Consider the following 19,533-nt stretch of genomic DNA (forward strand, 5'->3'; position numbering starts at 1 on the left):
ATTTTACATTAGTGGCCTTTTAAGCATTCTAGTACAGTTAAATAGTTAACACACACACGGACGCTGCGGTCTAAGGCACTGCATCTAAAGAGGCGTCACTAAAGTCCCTGTGTAACGGTTTTCATGGGGTGAAGGAGAGTCGGACCAAAATGCAGCGTGTAGATTGCGATCCATGTTTTAATAAACAAACGTAACACAAATCTAAATACAAACACTACAAAAAACGTAACGAAAACCGAAACAGCCTATACTTGTGTACACTAACACATAGACAGGAACAAGGACACTAAGGACAATCACCCACGACAAACTCAAAGAATATGGCTGCCTAAATATGGTTCCCAATCAGAGACAACAATAAACACCTGCCTCTGATTGAGAACCACTCCAGACAGCCATAGACTTTGCTAGATCACCCCACTAGCTACAATCCCAATATATACACACCCACATACAAAAACCCATGCCACACCCTGGCCTGACCCAATACATAAAGATAAACACAAAATACTTCGACCAGGGCGTGACACCCTGGTTCGAATCCAGGCAGTATCACATCCGGCCGTAGTTGGAAGTCCCATAGGGCGACGCACAATTGGCCCTGCTTCGTACGGGCTTGGCCGGGGTAGGCAGTCATTGTAAATAAGAATTTGTTTTTAACTGACTTGCCTAGCTAAATAAAGGTCACACACACCACACTGGCCAAAAAGTTATTTTGTTGACATTTATGTATGTCCCCATTACCAGTAAAACATAATCTAAACCTATTTCTTTCACTTACTTGCTGTGCTGTTTCATTGTTCAGTCATTTCAGTCTCAACCAGGATTTTATCATACATGCATGTCAAGCAAAGAAGTTTCAGCTCTGTCGGTCCGTAGCCTCTCTTCCTCGGGTGCCCACTGTCACTGTGTCCGTTTCCATCTTGTCCAGCTGTATGTAACATTTCACGTAAACCCTGTTTCTTGTCTGCATCGAAGTAGCGGTCCTTGTACCTAGCATTGAGCATGGTGACGACACAGTAAAGAGGCTCAGAGAGAATGCCTGTTAAAGAAGTAGCGGTCCTTGTACCTAGCATCGAGCACGGTGAAGACACAGTAAAGAGGCTCAGAGAGAATGCCTGTTAAAGAAGTAGCGGTCCTTGTACCTAGCATCGAGCATGGTGACGACACAGTAAAGAGGCTCAGAGAGAATGCCTGTTAAAGAAGTAGCGGTCCTTGTACCTAGCATCGAGCATGGTGAAGACAAAGTAAAGAGGCTCAGAGAGAATGCCACCGAATCGCTTGTTCACAGCCTCGAGTACTTTTGTAAGTTTTAACCCCACGGTCTGTGTCGGCAGTTTCGTTGAGCAGGCGTATCAATGCCATGACAGAGGGTATCATGTCTGCTACAGACACAGTTGATGAGCTTATTTCTCCAGTCAAATGTTCGAATGGCATTAGGAGTGTGTTTATGTTTCCAAGTTTCGAACATGTTCTCAAATGCCATTGAAATGGCAGTAGCGGTATGAGAACATGCGGTATGAGCATGCAATACGGCTTTCCTCAGTACGCAATCCTCGTCGACCCACTGTGCTGTCAGACTAAGCAGGCTCATTGGGCTGACATCGCTGGTCCAGATGTCAGTCGTGAAGCTAATAGCAGTGACGCCCATAGCAAGTAGCATAATGAATTCCATTATCTTGGTGTTAATGGATGTGGCCTTTTGAGTTGTCTCGCTGAAATGTTCTTACTCTTTCAAATGACTGTTCGACTTGAACTTGTTTAGTTGTTGGAAGTGTGTGCGCTTCGTATTTTTCTGCTTTTGTTCTGAGTAGCGCTGTATTTTCCATGGCGTCATTACGTCATCTACTTACGTTATATAGGTACACACGTCAGCTTTGACATCGGTTTTGCACATCAGGTGTTAAACTAGACATCGGGCAGATGCCGGTGTTGGCATTTTTAGCTAATATCTGCCGATTCCGATATGCTCAACGAAATGCATCGCTAATCATTGTGTGAATCATGGGGGATTCCATCATTTGTAACAAGTTTCGGTAAATTCTTGTTGAAGATTTTAAAAATTATTTGGAGCATTTTTACACATATTCCATCCATTTAGCTTTATTTTGATAATGAAGTCTATGTAAACTTCAGACTTCAACTGTAATTCAGTTTTTTCTGTTTTGTAGTGTTGTGAGATATCTTCTCCTTTCCCCCTTATGATGACCAGGTGGCGAATCGCATCTCTGCATGTCTGGCAGACATATCAGTGTGGATGACGGATCACCACCTCAAGCTGAACCTCGGCAAGACGGAGCTGCTCTTCCTCCCGGGGAAAGACTGCCCGTTCCATGATCTCGCCATCACGGTTGACAACTCCATTGTGTCCTCCTCCCAGAGCGCTAAGAACCTTGGCGTGATCCTGGACAACACCCTGTCGTTCTCAACTAACATCAAGGCGGTGGCCCGTTCCTGTTGGTTCATGCTCTACAACATCCGCAGAGTACGACCCTGCCTCACACAGGAAGCGGCGCAGGTCCTATCCAAGTCCTATTCCAGGCACTTGTCATCTCCCGTCTGGATTACTGCAACTCGCTGTTGGCTGGGCTCCCTGCCTGTGCCATTAAACCCCTTCAACTCATCCAGAACGCCGCAGCCCGTCTGGTGTTCAACCTTCCCAAGTTCTCTCACGTGACCCCGCTCCTCCGTTCTCTCCACTGGCTTCCAGTTGAAGCTCGCATCCGCTACAAGACCATGGTGCTTGCCTACGGAGCTGTGAGGGGAACGGCACCTCAGTACCTCCAGGCTCTGATCAGGCCCTACACCCAAACAAGGGCACTGCGTTCATCCACCTCTGGCCTGCTCGCCTCCCTACCACTGAGGAAGTACAGCTCCCGCTCAGCCCAGTCAAAACTGTTCGCTGCTCTGGCCCCCCAATGGTGGAACAAACTCCCTCACGACGCCAGGACAGCGGAGTCAATCACCACCTTCCGGAGACACCTGAAACCCCACCTCTTTAAGGAATACCTAGGATAGGATAAGTAATCCCTCTCATCCCCCCCCCTTTAAGATTTAGATGCACTATTGTAAAGTGACTGTTCCACTCGATGTCATAAGGTGAATGCACCAATTTGTAAGTCGCTCTGGATAAGAGTGTCTGCTAAATGACTTATTCATTACAGTCTGATCAGGAAAGTGGGTATTTTTAGCTGTCTGCTGTTGACAACCATGTTAATGTAAGCCAGTACAATATTATACACTACCACTACCACAGATACTATATACTACCACAGATCCTATACGACTCCTATTTTTATTAACCAAAACCCACCTACAATCTAGGTCACAGAAGGGCTTATGTTGATGCATTTACTGACCAAGAAGGGCTTAACGTTTGTTCCATTTACTGACCAAGAAGGGCTTAAGTATTTGGCTTTAATTAAGAAAATAGAAACATTGTGTCACTTGAAATGATCTGTGTCAAAGAGATGGTGTGGCCTAATTAACGGTCATTCTAGACCTGAGCTTAGTGTTACACTGGAGAGGAACTGCTGCCCGCCCAGCTTTAGCTGCCTTGGTGCTGCCTGCCTCTCTGCTCTCTCTCTGATAGACTTAACACGAGGGGATTGTGTCAAGTGCTTATGTCCAGGGTGGATATAAAAATGGATGGAACGTTCTAGATCCTGAGGAATATTCATGTTTTTGATTTCTGAAAATGATTTGTCGATCTATTTGAACCCATGGGAGAGACCTGCAGTAGAGAAACCTAAAACCAGGAGTAGAGAACAGAGAGGATTTTTAGGTTATTATCCCACACTAGGGGATTCTAGTTTTATGTGTGATATTTGAGTCTGTTATTAAAAGCTATAACCACATGGCTGAGAAAAAAGAGAACGTCTCCAAGTTTGAGATGTTGAAACTTCTGGAGAAGTGCAGGAAAGAGAGAGACGATGCGGTGCACAGGGAGAGTATTATGAGGGAGAAGCTGAGACAGTACGAGTCTAGGATGAGGTCAACGGAGTTGCTGAAACAGAAATTCAAGACCATGACTTCGGAAAACAAGGAGCTGCGCAAGCATGTCAAGACTCTCCGCCAAGAGATAGGCCTGGAGGCGAACCCCAAGTTCAACGGCAAAACCACCAAGGACATCATCTCTGACATGCACGAGAAGGAGCGCCAGTGCAGTTTCCTGGTGGAGAAAACGGGTAGACTCAGTTTGACCATTGATGATCTGACAGCAGAGCTGGCAAATGCTGTCACGTCCAAAACTCTTCTGGAATATCAGGTGCAGTCGTTACAGCAGAACCTGAAGGACATGACGAATAATCAACGCCGTTTGTTGAAACTCTGGGAGGATAAGAGATCTCAAAGAGAGCAGCTCACTCTCCCTGCGATAGGCCTGCCCCAGAGGCCCGGAGAGAAACCTGTCTCTCACAAGGGAGTACAAACAGAGATGTCCATCGATTCAGCCCAGAAACTCCCACACAACGCGTTTGAGACCAAACCTTCTCCTTCACCACGATCACGACACCACAAGACAAGGTCTTCTATAGATAAACAAGGGGGATTAACAACATTGGGAAATGGTCATCAGCTGGGAAATGGCAACCATCATACACTGGGAAATGGGAATCAACAACGTGAAAAGGAGGATTTATTTCACTATGAAACCAATGAACACATACTGTAAGGCTTTATAACACATACTGTAAGGCTTTATAACACATACTGTAAGGCTTTATAACACATACTGTAAGGCTTTATAACACATACTGTAAGGCTTTATAACACATACTGTAAGGCTTTATAACATACTGTAAGGCTTTATAACACATACTGTAAGGCTTTATAACACATACTGTAAGGCTTTATAACACATACTGTAAAGCTTTATAACACACTGCAAGGCTTTATAACACATACTGTAAGGCTTTATAACACATGCTGTAAGGCTTTATAACACATACTGTAAGGCTTTATAACATACTGTAAGGCTTTATAACACCTACTGTAAGGCTTTATAACACATACTGTAAGGCTTTATAACATACTGTAAGGCTTTATAACATACTGTAAGGCTTTATAACATACTGCAAGGCTTTATAACACATACTGTAAGGCTTTATAACACCTACTGTAAGGCTTTATAACATACTGTAAGGCTTTATAACATACTGTAAGGCTTTATAACACCTACTGTAAGGCTTTATAACACATACTGTAAGGCTTTATAACACATACTGTAAGGCTTTATAACACCTACTGTAAGGCTTTATAACACATACTGTAAGGCTTTATAACACATACTGTAAGGCTTTATAACATACTGTAAGGCTTTATAACATACTGTAAGGCTTTATAACACCTACTGTAAGGCTTTATAACACCTACTGTAAGGCTTTATAACATACTGTAAGGCTTTATAACACATACTGTAAGGCTTTATAACATACTGTAAGGCTTTATAACATACTGTAAGGCTTTATAACACATACTGTAAGGCTTTATAACATACTGTAAGGCTTTATAACCCATACTGTAAGGCTTTATAACACATACTGTAAGGCTTTATAACACATACTGTAAGGCTTTATAACACATACTGTAAGGCTTTATAACATACTGTAAGGCTTTATAACAGGCTTTATAACACATACTGTAAGGCTTTATAACATACTGTAAGGCTTTATAACACACTGTAAGGCTTTATAACATACTGTAAGGCTGGCCATGCTTTCCACCCTGCTAACCCTACCCCGGTCAACAGCCCTGCGCTCCCCACAGCAACTCACCCAAACCTCCCTCACTTCTCCTTCACCCAAATCCAGATAGTTGATGTTCTGAAAGAGCTGCAAAATCAGGACCCCTACAAATCAGCCAGGCTAGACAATCTGGACCCTCTCTTTCTAAAATGATCTGCAGAAATTGTTGCAAACCCTATTACTAGCATGTTCAACCTCTCTTTTGTATCATCTGAGATCCCCATAGATTGGAAAGCTGCCGCGGTCATCCTCCTCTTCAAAGGGGAAGACACTCTAGACCCAAACTGTTACAGACCTATATCTATCCTACCCTGTCTTTCTAAGGCCTTTGAAAGCCAAGTTAAACAAAAGATTACCGAACATTTCGTATCTCACCGTACTTTCTCTGCTATGCAATCTGGTTTCAGAGCTGGTCATGGGTGCACCTCAGCCACGCTCAAGATCCTAAACGATATCATAACCGCCATCGATAAGAGACAGTACTGTGAAGGCGTATTTATCGACCTGGCTAAGGCTTTCGACTCTGTCAATCACCACATTCTTATCGGCAGACTCAACAGCCTTGGTTTCTCAAATGACTGCCTCGCCTGGTTCACCAACTACTTGTCCGATAGAGTTCAGTATGTCAAATTGGAGGGCCTGTTGTCTGGACCTCTGGCAGTCTCTGTGGGGGTGCCACAGGGTTAAATTCTCAGGCCAACTCTCTTCTCTGAATACATCAATGATGTCGCTCTCACTGCTGGTGATTCTCTGATCCACCTCTACGCAGACGACACCATTCTGTCTACTTCTGACCCTTTGTTGGACACTGTGTTAACTAACCTCCAGATGAGCTTCAATGCCATACAACTCTCCTTCCGTGGCCTCCAACTGCTCTTATATGCAAGTAACACTAAATGCATGCTCTTCAACCGATCGCTGCCCGCACCTGCCCGCCCGAACAGCATCACTACTCTGGACGGTTCTGAATATGTGGACAACTACAAATACCTAGGTGTCTGGTTAGACTGTAAACTCTCCTTCCGGACTCAAATTAAACATCTCCAATCCAAAATGAAATCTAGAATCGGCTTCCTATTTCGCAACAAAGCATCCTTCACCCATGCTGCCAAACATACCCTCGTAAACCTGACCATCCTACTGATCCTCGACTTCGGCGATGTCATTTACAAAATAGCCTCCAGCACTCTACTCAACAAATTGGATGCAGTCTCTCACAGTGCCATCCGTTTTGTCACAAAAGCCCCATATACTACCCACCACTGCGACCTGTATGCTCTCGTTGGCTGGCCCTCGCTTCATACTCGTCGCCAAACCCACTGGCTCCAGGTCATTTACAAGTCTCTGCTAGGTAAAGCACCGCCTTATCTCAGCTCACTGTTCACCATAGCAGCACCCAACCATAGCATGCACTCCAGCAGGTATTTCTCACTGGTCACCCGCAAAGCCAATTCCTCCTTTGGCCGCCTTCTCTGCTGCCAATGACTGGAACGAACTGCAAAGATCTTTGAAGCTGGAGACTCTTACCTCCCTCACTAGCTTTAAGCACCAGCTGTCAGAGCAGCTCACAGATCACTGCACATGTACAAAGCCCATCTGTAAATAGCCCATTCAATCTACCTCATTCCCTTACTGTATTTATTTATTTATCTTGCTCCTTTGCACGCCAGTATCTCAACTTGCACATTCATCCTCTGCACATCCTACCATTCCAGTGTTTAATTGTAATTACTTTGCCACCATGGCCTATTTATTGCCTTACCTCTCTTATCCTACCTCATTTGCATACACTGTATATATATTTTTCTACTGTATTATTGATTGTATGTTTGTTTATTCCGTGTGTAACTGTGTTGTTGTATGTGTCTAACTGCTTTGCTTTATCTTGGCCAGGTCGCAGTTGTAAATGAGAACTTGTTCTCAACTGGCCAACCTGGTTAAATAAAGGTTAAAAAAAATTTTTAAAGGCTATATTTCTTTATGAAACCAATGAACACCTACTGTAAGGCTTTATAACATACTGTACGGCTTTATAACACACTGTAAGGCTTTATGACACACTGTAAGGCTTTATAACACATACTGTAAGGCTTTATAACACATACTGTAAGGCTTTATAACATACTGTAAGGCTTTATAACACCTACTGTAAGGCTTTATAACACATACTGTAAGGCTTTATAACACATACTGTAAGGATTTATAACACACACTGTAAGGCTTTATAACACATACTGTAAGGCTTTATAACATACTGTAAGGCTTTATAACACATACTGTAAGGTATTTATAACACATACTGTAAGGCTTTATAACACATACTGTAAGGCTTTATAACATACTGTAAGGCTTTATAACACCTACTGTAAGGATTTATAACACACACTGTAAGGCTTTATAACACATACTGTAAGGCTTTATAACATACTGTAAGGCTTTATAACACATACTGTAAGGTATTTATAACACATACTGTAAGGCTTTATAACATACTGTAAGGCTTTATAACATACTGTAAGGCTTTATAACACATACTGTAAGGCTTTATAACACCTACTGTAAGGCTTTATAACATACTGTAAGGCTTTATAACACACTGTAAGGCTTTATAACATACTGTAAGGCTTTATAATACATACTGTAAGGCTTTATAACACATACTGTAGGGTATTTATAACACATACTGTAAGGCTTTATAACACATACTGTAAGGCTTTATAACACATACTGTAAGGTATTTATAACACATACTGTAAGGCTTTATAACATACTGTAAGGCTTTATAACATACTGTAAGGCTTTATAACATACTGTAAGGCTTTATAACATACTGTAAGGCTTTATAACATCTACTGTAAGGCTTTATAACACATACTGTAAGGCTTTATAACATACTGTAAGGCTTTATAACATCTACTGTAAGGCTTTATAACACATACTGTAAGGCTTTATAACACATACTGTAAGGCTTTATAACTTCTTAGGGCTTGGCCAGCGGGACACCTGTCGACAACTTCCGGTGACTGGTGCACTTCACAAAATAGATGGCATCATGAGGCAGGAAAATTATGTGGATATATTGAAGCAACATCTCAAGACATCAGTCAGGAAGTTAAAGCTTGGTCGCAAATGGGTCTTCCAAATGGACTATAACCCCAAGCATACTTCCAAAGTTGTGGCAAAATGGCTTAAGGACAACAAAGTCAAGGTATTGGAGTGGCCATCACAAAGTCCTGACCTCAATCCCATAGAAGATTTGCGGGCAGAACTGAAAAAGCGTGTGAGAGCAAGGTGACCTATAAACCTGACTCAGTTACACCAGCTCTGTCAGGAGGAATACCCAAACCGTTTGACCCAAGTTAAACAATTTAAAGGCAATGCTGCCAAATACTAATTGATTGTATGTAAACCTCTGACCCACTGGGAATGTGATGAAAGAAATAAAAGCTGAAATAATTCTCTCTTCTATTATTCTGACATTTCACATTCTTAAAATAAAGTGGTGATCCTAACTGACCTAAAACAGGATTTTTTACTAGGATTAAATGTCAGGAATTGGGAAAAACTGAGTTTAAATGTATTTGGCTTAGGTGTATGTAAACTTCCGACTTCAACTGTAATTATGCCAAAACATGATTAAAAAATATAATTCACTGACAGCAAGACAGCTAATTTAACACTAGTCTCGTGAGCAGTCAAATTGACATTTACAGTTGCTGGCTTGGCCAGTCAAACTAACATTGGTTAGCTCTTAATAAATTGGCTACGGCAGTTTATTTATTACACCTTTATTTAACCAGGTAGGCCAGTTGAGAACACCTTTATTTAACCAGGTAGGCCAGTTGAGAACACCTTTATTTAACCAGGTAGGCCAGTTGAGAACACCTTTATTTAACCAGGTAGGCCAGTTGAGAACACCTTTATTTAACCAGGTAGGCTAGTTGAGAACACCATTATTTAACCAGGTAGGCTAGTTGAGAACACCATTATTTAACCAGGTAGGCCAGTTGAGAACACCTTTATTTAACCAGGTAGGCTAGTTGAGAACACCTTTATTTAACCAAGTAGGCCAGTTGAGAACACCTTTATTTAACCAGGTAGGCTAGTTGAGAACACCTTTATTTAACCAGGTAGGCCAGTTGAGAACACCTTTATTTAACCAGGTAGGCTAGTTAAGAACACCTTTATTTAACCAGGTAGGCTAGTTGAGAACACCATTATTTAACCAGGTAGGCTAGTTGAGAACACCATTATTTAACCAGGTAGGCTAGTTGAGAACACCATTATTTAACCAGGTAGGCTAGTTGAGAACACCTTTATTTAACCAGGTAGGCCAGTTGAGAACACCTTTATTTAACCAGGTAGGCCAGTTGAGAACACCTTTATTTAACCAGGTAGGCCAGTTGAGAACACCTTTATTTAACCAGGTAGGCCAGTTGAGAACACCTTTATTTAACCAGGTAGGCTAGTTGAGAACACCTTTATTTAACCAGGTAGGCTAGTTGAGAACACCTTTATTTAACCAGGTAGGCCAGTTGAAACCACCTTTATTTCACCAGGTAGGCTAGTTGAGAACACCTTTATTTAACCAGGTAGGCCAGTTGAGAACACCTTTATTTAACCAGGTAGGCCAGTTGAGAACACCATTATTTAACCAGGTAGGCCAGTTGAGAACACCATTATTTAACCAGGTAGGCCAGTTGAGAACACCATTATTTAACCAGGTAGAACAGTTGAGAACACCTTTATTTAACTAGGTAGGCCAGTTGAGAACACCATTATTTAACCAGGTAGGCCAGTTGAGAACACCTTTATTTAACCAGGTAGGTCAGTTGAGAACACCTTTATTTAACCAGGTAGGCCAGTTGAGAACACCTTTATTTAACTAGGTAGGCCAGTTGAGAACACCATTATTTAACCAGGTAGGCTAGTTGAGAACAAGTTCTCATTTACAACTGCGACCTGGCCAAGATAAAGCATAGCTGTGTGAACAGACAACAACAACACAGAGTTACACATGGAGTAAACAATAAACAAGTCAATAACATAGTAGAAAAAAAATCTATCTACATTGTGTGCAAAAGGCATGAGGAGGTAGGCAATAAAAAGGCCATAGGAGTGAATAATTACAATTTAGCAGATTAACACTGGAGTGACAAATGATCAGATGAACATGTGCAGGTAGAGATACTGGTGTGCGAAAGAGCAGAAATGTAAATGAAATAAAAACAGTATGGGGATGAGGTAGGTAAATTGGGTGGGCTATATACCGATGGACTATGTACAGCTGCAGCAATCGGTTAGCTGCTCAGATAGTTGATGTTTAAAGTTGGTGAGGGAGATAAAAGTCTCCAACTTAAGAGATTTTTGCAATTCGTTCCAGTCGCAGGCAGCAGAGAACTGGAAGGAAAGACGGCCAAATTAGGTGTTGGCTTTAGGGAGAGATGTGAGATACAGTGAGATACACAGCTGGAGTGCGTGCTATGGGTGGGTGTTGCTATCGTGACCAGTGAACTGAGATAACGGCGGAGCTTTACCTAGCATAGACTTGTAGATGACCTGGAGCCAGTGGGTCTGGCGACGAACATGTAGCGAGGGCCAGCCGACTAGAGCATACAGGTCGCAGTGGTGGGTAGTATAAGGTGCTTTAGTAACAAAAGGGATGGCACTGTGATAAACTGCATCCAGTTTGCTGAGTAGAGTGTTGGAAGCTATTTTGTAGATGACATCGCCAAAGTCGAGGATCGGTAGGATAGTCAGTTTTACTAGGGTAAGTTTTGCGGCGTGGGTGAAGGAGGCTTTGTTGCGAAATAGAAAGCAGACTCTAGATTTAATTTTGGATTGGAAATGTTTGATATTAGTCTGGAAGGAGAGTTTGCAGAGTGGTGTAAAGTACTTACGTCGTTTTGGGGGGTAGCTGTAATTTACTTCACTATTGATATTTTTGACAACTTATACTTCACTACATTCCTAAAGAAAATTATGTACTTTTTACTCCATACATTTTCCCTGACACCAAAAAGTACTCATTACATTTTGAATGGTTAGAAGGACAAGAAAATGTCCCGATTCACACACTTATCGAGAGAATACGTACTGGTCATTCCTACTGCCTCTGATCTGGCGAACTCACGAAACACAAATGCATCTTTTGTAAATTATGCCTGGGTGATGGAGTGTGCCCCTGGATATCTGTAAATTATGTCTGAGTGATGGAGTGTGCCCCTGGATATCTGTAAATTATGTCTGAGTGTTGGAGTGTGCCCCTGGATATCTGTAAATTATGTCTGAGTGTTGGAGTGTGCCCCTGGATATCTGTAAATTATGTCTGAGTGTTGGAGTGTGCCCCTGGATATCTGTAAATTATCCCTGAGTGATGGAGTGTGCCCCTGGATATCTGTAAATTATGTCTGAGTGTTGGAGTGTGCCCCTGGATATCTGTAAATTATGTCTGAGTGTTGGAGTGTGCCCCTGGATATCTGTAAATTATGTCTGAGTGTTGTCTGAGTGTTGGAGTGTGCCCCTGGATATCTGTAAATTATGTCTGAGTGTTGGAGTGTGCCCCTGGATATCTGTAAATTATGTCTGAGTGTTGGAGTGTGCCCCTGGATATCTGTAAATTATGTCTGAGTGTTGGAGTGTGCCCCTGGATATCTGTAAATTATGTCTGAGTGTTGGAGTGTGCCCCTGGATATCTGTAAATTATGTCTGAGTGTTGGAGTGTGCCCCTGGATATCTGTAAATTATGCCTGAGTGTTGGAGTGTGCCCCTGGATATCTGTAAATTATGCCTGAGTGTTGGAGTGTGCCCCTGGATATCTGTAAATTATGCCTGAGTGTTGGAGTGTGCCCCTGGATATCTGTAAATTATGCCTGAGTGTTGGAGTGTGCCCCTGGATATCTGTAAATTATGTCTGAGTGTTGGAGTGTGCCCCTGGATATCTGTAAATTATGTCTGAGTGTTGGAGTGTGCCCCTGGATATCTGTAAATTATGTCTGAGTGTTGGAGTGTGCCCCTGGATATCTGTAAATTATGTCTGAGTGTTGGAGTGTGCCCCTGGATATCTGTAAATTATGTCTGAGTGTTGGAGTGTGCCCCTGGATATCTGTAAATTATGTCTGAGTGTTGGAGTGTGCCCCTGGATATCTGTAAATTATGTCTGAGTGTTGGAGTGTGCCCCTGGATATCTGTAAATTATGCCTGAGTGTTGGAGTGTGCCCCTGGATATCTGTAAATTATGCCTGAGTGTTGGAGTGTGCCCCTGGATATCTGTAAATTATGCCTGAGTGTTGGAGTGTGCCCCTGGATATCTGTAAATTATGTCTGAGTGTTGGAGTGTGCCCCTGGATATCTGTAAATTATGTCTGAGTGTTGGAGTGTGCCCCTGGATATCTGTAAATTATGTCTGAGTGTTGGAGTGTGCCCCTGGATATCTGTAAATTATGTCTGAGTGTTGGAGTGTGCCCCTGGATATCTGTAAATTATGTCTGAGTGTTGGAGTGTGCCCCTGGATATCTGTAAATTATGTCTGAGTGTTGGAGTGTGCCCCTGGATATCTGTAAATTATGTCTGAGTGTTGGAGTGTGCCCCTGGATATCTGTAAATTATGTCTGAGTGTTGGAGTGTGCCCCTGGATATCTGTAAATTATGTCTGAGTGTTGGAGTGTGCCCCTGGATATCTGTAAATTATGTCTGAGTGTTCTGTAAATTATGAGTGTGCCCCTGGATATCTGTAAATTATGTCTGAGTGTTGGAGTGTGCCCCTGGATATCTGTAAATTATGTCTGAGTGTTGGAGTGTGCCCCTGGATATCTGTAAATTATGCCTGAGTGTTGGAGTGTGCCCCTGGATATCTGTAAATTATGCCTGAGTGTTGGAGTGTGCCCCTGGATATCTGTAAATTATGCCTGAGTGTTGGAGTGTGCCCCTGGATATCTGTAAATTATGCCTGAGTGTTGGAGTGTGCCCCTGAATATCTGTAAATTATGTCTGAGTGTTGGAGTGTGCCCCTGGATATCTGTAAATTATGTCTGAGTGTTGGAGTGTGCCCCTGGATATCTGTAAATTATGCCTGAGTGTTGGAGTGTGCCCCTGGATATCTGTAAATTATGTCTGAGTGTTGGAGTGTGCCCCTGGATATCTGTAAATTATGTCTGAGTGTTGGAGTGTGCCCCTGTATATCTGTAAATTATGTCTGAGTGTTGGAGTGTGCCCCTGTATATCTGTAAATTATGTCTGAGTGTTGGAGTGTGCCCCTGGATATCTGTAAATTATGTCTGAGTGTTGGAGTGTGCCCCTGGATATCTGTAAATTATGTCTGAGTGTTGGAGTGTGCCCCTGGATATCTGTAAATTATGTCTGAGTGTTGGAGTGTGCCCCTGGATATCTGTAAATTATGCCTGAGTGTTGGAGTGTGCCCCTGGATATCTGTAAATTATGCCTGAGTGTTGGAGTGTGCCCCTGGATATGCATAAATTTTAAAAACACAAAAATGGTGCCGTTTGCTTTGTTTAATATAAGGAATTTAAAATGATTTATACTTTTACTTTGGATACTTAAGTATATTTTATCAATTACAATTTATTTTGATTCTTAAGTATATTTAAAACTAAATACTTTTAGACTTTTGCTCAAGTAGGATATACTGGGTAACTTTCACTTTTACTTGAGTAACTTTCTATTATGGTATCTATACTTTTACTCAAGTATCACAATTGGATACTTTTTACACCACTGGTCAACGGTGTTTCCTCTCCATTACGTTCAGGACAATTCCAATTGCATGCTGCACATTTTACTCCAAAACAGATCTTATTTCCGTCTCTGGCGCACGCGCACACAGGAAGCAGCTCGAGTTTTCATTGGAGGCTGTGTTTCATCCTACAGCCATTGGCTGTCTTCATCACGAGGGGTATGTACGGGAGATCCTATTGGTTCCAAGTTTAGCAGTTTGCAATTTTGCCTGAGTAGACAGGGTGTTGAAATATAATTTTTATGACAAGTTAAGGTGCAAAATTTTTTTTATAGTCATCATAAGAATGTTGTAATGTCAAATATACAAAATAACAGGTCCTTCCTCGACGGGGATCGATCAACTTCACGTTTTTAGGCTTCGGCCCACCACCTAATTTATATGTGAAGGACCACAGAGTTTCTAAAACCCAAGAGGCGCAATATCACGACCTTACCGGGAACACTTCCGAAACGGACCAAACAGACTAGGTCGGAGTTTGGCGTTTGACAAGTCAATGAGATAAGTGAAAAAAATATTCATGAATGAATCATTTTCTCGCAATCTAATGGCAGAACCGAGATTCGAGCCAAAGTCTTAAGTAATTGAACATGTTATTACCAACCTCATGAAAGTGACATATTTTCATTTTCAAAAAAAAAAAAAACGTTTATATCTATGGATATTGCCTTTGATTTTTGACGGCATGCACATGCGCAGTTCGGCGGAGAGACCGGATGAAGTGTTTTCTACGCATGTTTATTTATTTTATTTTTTATTTTTTTAAATAAATATTTTTTTATTAACAACAAATCAATACATAAAGCACATGAGTGAACACAAGCATACATAGATTACAAACAATGGACAATCGAGCTAGGGGGTACAATATCACATTACAATTACACAAGGACCTTAAGGGACATGCATATACTTACAATTCTAACAGCTTTTTTGTTAGTAGAACATTTAACCGTCTTAAAATACAGTTCAATTTCTTTTTGTAGGATACGAAAATGTGGTTTTCTGTTTGTTTTCTACGCATGTTCGTCATCAGCCAGCGTCGCCATGACGTCTCTCTGGACAGACTTTGAAAAAGGGGGGTCCTGACATGTCCTTTGAATGCATGTGCCGCGCTTATACCAGAAACGGCACAGAAGTGGAATATTCTCTAGGATTTTGACAACTACCTGGCATAATTAGTTTTTTTTTTAAACACTACTTTTTTTTGCAGTCGGATCTAAAATCTTTATATCGATACAAAATGTTTTCATCGGATCAAAGTTGTTGGTTCGTTCGTAAGGTAAGCACTGCCCTATTTAAAACAACTAAACCACAGCTAGCTAGTTAGTTACCCAATTACAGTAGCTAGCTTTGCTATTAACTAACTAACTAGTAACAGTAGCTACATTTCATTGCTAGTATAACATCAACAACACAAGTTGTCTGTCTGGCTGTCTGTAATTGTAGAAAAGCTATCTAGATTTTGAAGTTTCACATACGCAAGGTAATTTAGTAGTTTAATTAACGTAGCATTCATCTTTGACCGGAGGGTCTAGCCCAATACATACCACTCAAAACCCGCACAAAACGCCTGGAAACCAGCACAATAGTTTATTTTTCACAGCAAGAGTGGAGTTGCCATATTTATAGAACAAAACCCTTTTTTCCCCCCATAATGTTATCGATCCAATTAGAAGGAATAACATAGTAACTTGTAACGACATTAGAAGTGTAATTCGTGTTTCCTCAAAATAATAGTTATTGCAACCTATGACTGAATATGTGGCAAGAGAAAATTATTCACCCTTATTAAACTCGCCAGGTCAGTTTCCATCAATGGATGTCGATTTAGCTCGTTTGACTGCTATGATGAAGAAATAAGGCACAAGGGGGTATGCTAAATGACCAATATACCACGGCTAAGGGCTGTTCTTAAGCATGACGCAAAGCTGATTGCCTGGATACAGCTCTTAGCCGTGATATATTGACCACAACCCCCCGGGGTGCCTTATTGCTATAATAAACTGTGTACCAACGCAATTAAAAGTCATATTTTCTCATATCCCATGGTATATGGTCTGGTATACTGAGTCAATCAGCATTCAGGTATAAAACCAGGTTTATTATTGTAAATGAATCTCCTTTGCGTATGTCCGTAACATAGATGAATCCAACAGGAGAGTTTGAGTGATGAAAGTTGGACCGAGGATCTCAATCTCTGAGCAAGAACCACTTGGACTTCCTTTTAAAATGTTCATGTTTCATGTTCGGCTATTTTCTGGCAATTTAACTGTTGTTATATGCCAGATGTTAATACTATAAACCGTTATAAATGTCCCACTTCCTGAGATTGACTTCTCATATCAGTTAGGCATAAGCTACAGACTAAAATCTAGGTTGATGATTGTGATTCAGTTTTGCCAGGGTTCGCTTAGATAATAGCAGGTAGCCTATAGCCCCTGACGTAAACTATTTAGCAGCTTGCTTAGTTCAAATGAAGACTAATTTATTCAACATGAATAGCGAAGCGATTTGAGGTAAGAAGTGCTTGTGTTTCCCAGTAGCCTGCATGAATTAGGCTACTGAGGAAGGGGTCATAATTTCAGGCAGAAGTTTCTACTCATTCAAGGGGTTTTCTTTATTTGAGTTTCTAAATTGTAGAATAATCGTGAAGACATCAACATTTATGAAATAACACATGGAATCACGTAGTAAGCAAAAATATATTTGATATTCTTCAAATAGCCACCCTTTGCCTTGATGACAGCTTTGCACACTTTTGGCATTCTCTCTACCAGCTTCATGAGGAATTATTTTCCAACAGTCTTGAAGGAGTTCCCACATATGCTGAGCACTTGTTGTCTACCTTTCCTTCACTAGGCGGTCCAACTCATCCCAAACCATCTCAAATTGTGTTGAGGTCGGGTGATTGTAGATGCCAGGACCCAATCACTCTCCTTCTTGGTCAAATAGTCCTTACACAGCATGGAGGTGTGTTTTGGGTCATAGTCCTGTTGAAAAACAAATGATAGTCCCACTAAGCACAAACCAGATGAGATGGTGTATCACTGCAGAATGCTGTGGTAATCATGCTGGTTAAGAGTCCCTTGAATTCTAAATAAATCACTGACCGTGTCACCAGTAGGGTTGCACATTTTGGGGAATATTCAGAGGTGGAAACCTTCCGTGGGAATTAATGTGAATTAACAGGAATATATGCTAATTAATACCATTTAAATTTAGATGTTTTTGCATTGGATATATTTACCATATTATATGGAGACAATTGCAAATGATTAAATCCTTCCTATAGAAAAAAACCAACCAGTAGTTATGAATTTAACTTTTTAATGAAATTAGTTAACTCTTTACGTGGGATGATTTGACAGAACAACAAAAGGGAATATTGAATGATCCATCGTATCTCCCAAAAACGGTTTCAACATACATCTGTAAAATGACAGTCTAGAAACTAAAGCTTTGGTTGTCTTCCTCTCAGGCTTCCATGTCTTCTCCCTGGACCTCCTCAATGTCCACCTCTTGAACATCAGACTCTGAGGCCTCATCTTCACTGTCACTTTCCAACCTTGTTGACAATGTCTCGTTGTCAGGCTCAAAAAGCCTCACATTTGCCCGGATGGCCACCAAAACATCATCCCCTTGTATCGGTCAACCTATTGCGTGCTGTGGTGTGTGTTCCCAAGCTAGGACCAGTTGCACTCTTGAGGCTGCTGATGTTGGTGGGATTTGGAGGATGATGGAGGCAACAGGGGAAAGAGCCTCAGATCCACAAAGTCCCTTCCACCAGGTGGCTGATGAGATATGTTGGCACGACTGCCATATTGCATATCTCCATCCCAGAGCCCTTGCTTGGAAGTGTTCTTCGCTAGACTGCCAAGAACCTTGCCCTCTTCCAGGCCGAGGTGGCGAGACACGGTAGTGATGACACCATAGGCCTTGTTGATCTCTGAACCAGACAGGATGCTCTTGCCAGCAGACTTGGGGTCCAACATGTACGCTGCGGCGTGGATGGGCTTCAGGCAGAAGTAATTGCGTTTCCTCTGCTTGGAGAAACAGTGAAGTTGGCGGGGCAGTACGGATTTATTCTCTTAAATCTGCAAGCAGAGTCTGAACATCAGACAGGATGGCATTGTCTCCCTCAATCTGTGCAATGGCTACTGCTATAGGTTTCAGGCTGCTTACCACTCTCTCCCAAAATACATCATCCTGGAGGATCCTCTTGATGGGGCTGTCCATATCGGCAGACTGCGGAGATTGTCAAACATGACACACCACCCTGTGTTGCTGGGCAGCTTCAATGTGGTGCTCTTATTCTTCTCACTTTGCTTGGTGCTATAACTTGATGACCCTTCACATACCTAAGCATTTCATTGGCTCTCTTGTAGAGTGTATCCATTGTTTTCAGTGCCATGATGTCATTGAGGAGCAGATTCAATGCATGAGCACCACAGCCAATGGGTGTGATGTGAGGTTAGGACTCCTCCACTTTAGACCAAGCAGCCTTCATGTTCGCAGCATTGTCTGTCACCAGTGCAAATACCTTCTGTGGTCCAAGGTCATTGACTGCCTTCAGCTCATCTGCAATGTAGAGACCGGTGTGTCTGTGCTCTTGTAGAATACTGGTTGGAGGGGTATATGCTGGGCGAAGAACATTCAGAAATCTCTTAAAATACACATTGCCTGTGAGCATCAGTGGTGAACCAGTTTCATACACAGCTCGAGCAAGACATTCATCAGCATTTCTCTGACTGCGTTCCTCCATTGAGCTGTTGCTATCGATAAGGTGTCTGATTCATCATTTTCACCTCGAATAGAAGTAGAGGGGCTTTTGTCAGAGGTTGCTTGTTGTGAACACTGAGGGAACTTTATGCACTTGGCCAGATGATTCTGTATCTTTGTTGCCTTCTTCACATATGATTTGGCACATTATTTGCGAATGTACACTGCTTTTCCTTCTACATTTGCTGCAGTGAAATGTCTCCACACATCAGACGGTGACCATGGTATTTTCCTGTAAAGATTAGAACAAAATTA

General features: G+C 41.8%; 2 protein-coding genes across 3 annotated transcripts in view; both read left to right on the plus strand.

Annotated features, from left to right (window-relative positions):
- Window positions 1-3,856: 3,856 nt before the first annotated feature.
- On the plus strand, window positions 3,857-6,538 carry zgc:113691 (uncharacterized protein LOC503529 homolog). Its single transcript, XM_046321278.1, has 2 exons — window positions 3,857-4,524; window positions 6,514-6,538. The coding sequence occupies exons 1-2, from the start codon at window positions 3,857-3,859 to the stop codon at window positions 6,536-6,538; spliced, it is 693 nt and encodes a 230-aa protein (XP_046177234.1).
- Window positions 6,539-15,429: 8,891 nt separating this feature from the next.
- The window catches only part of ndc1 (NDC1 transmembrane nucleoporin), a 33,548-nt gene continuing 29,444 nt past the window's right edge, over window positions 15,430-19,533 (plus strand). The window contains exon 1 of one of the 2 annotated variants that reach the window (XM_046320839.1): window positions 15,430-15,778. In XM_046320839.1, coding sequence (XP_046176795.1) covers window positions 15,740-15,778 — 39 coding nt within the window. In that variant the 5' untranslated portion in view covers window positions 15,430-15,739. The remainder of the gene's footprint in view (window positions 15,779-19,533) is intronic. The other variant, XM_046320837.1, reaches the window with a different exon arrangement.

This window comes from Oncorhynchus gorbuscha, linkage group LG22, assembly GCF_021184085.1.
Source record: "Oncorhynchus gorbuscha isolate QuinsamMale2020 ecotype Even-year linkage group LG22, OgorEven_v1.0, whole genome shotgun sequence".
Classification (NCBI taxonomy): domain Eukaryota; kingdom Metazoa; phylum Chordata; class Actinopteri; order Salmoniformes; family Salmonidae; genus Oncorhynchus; species Oncorhynchus gorbuscha.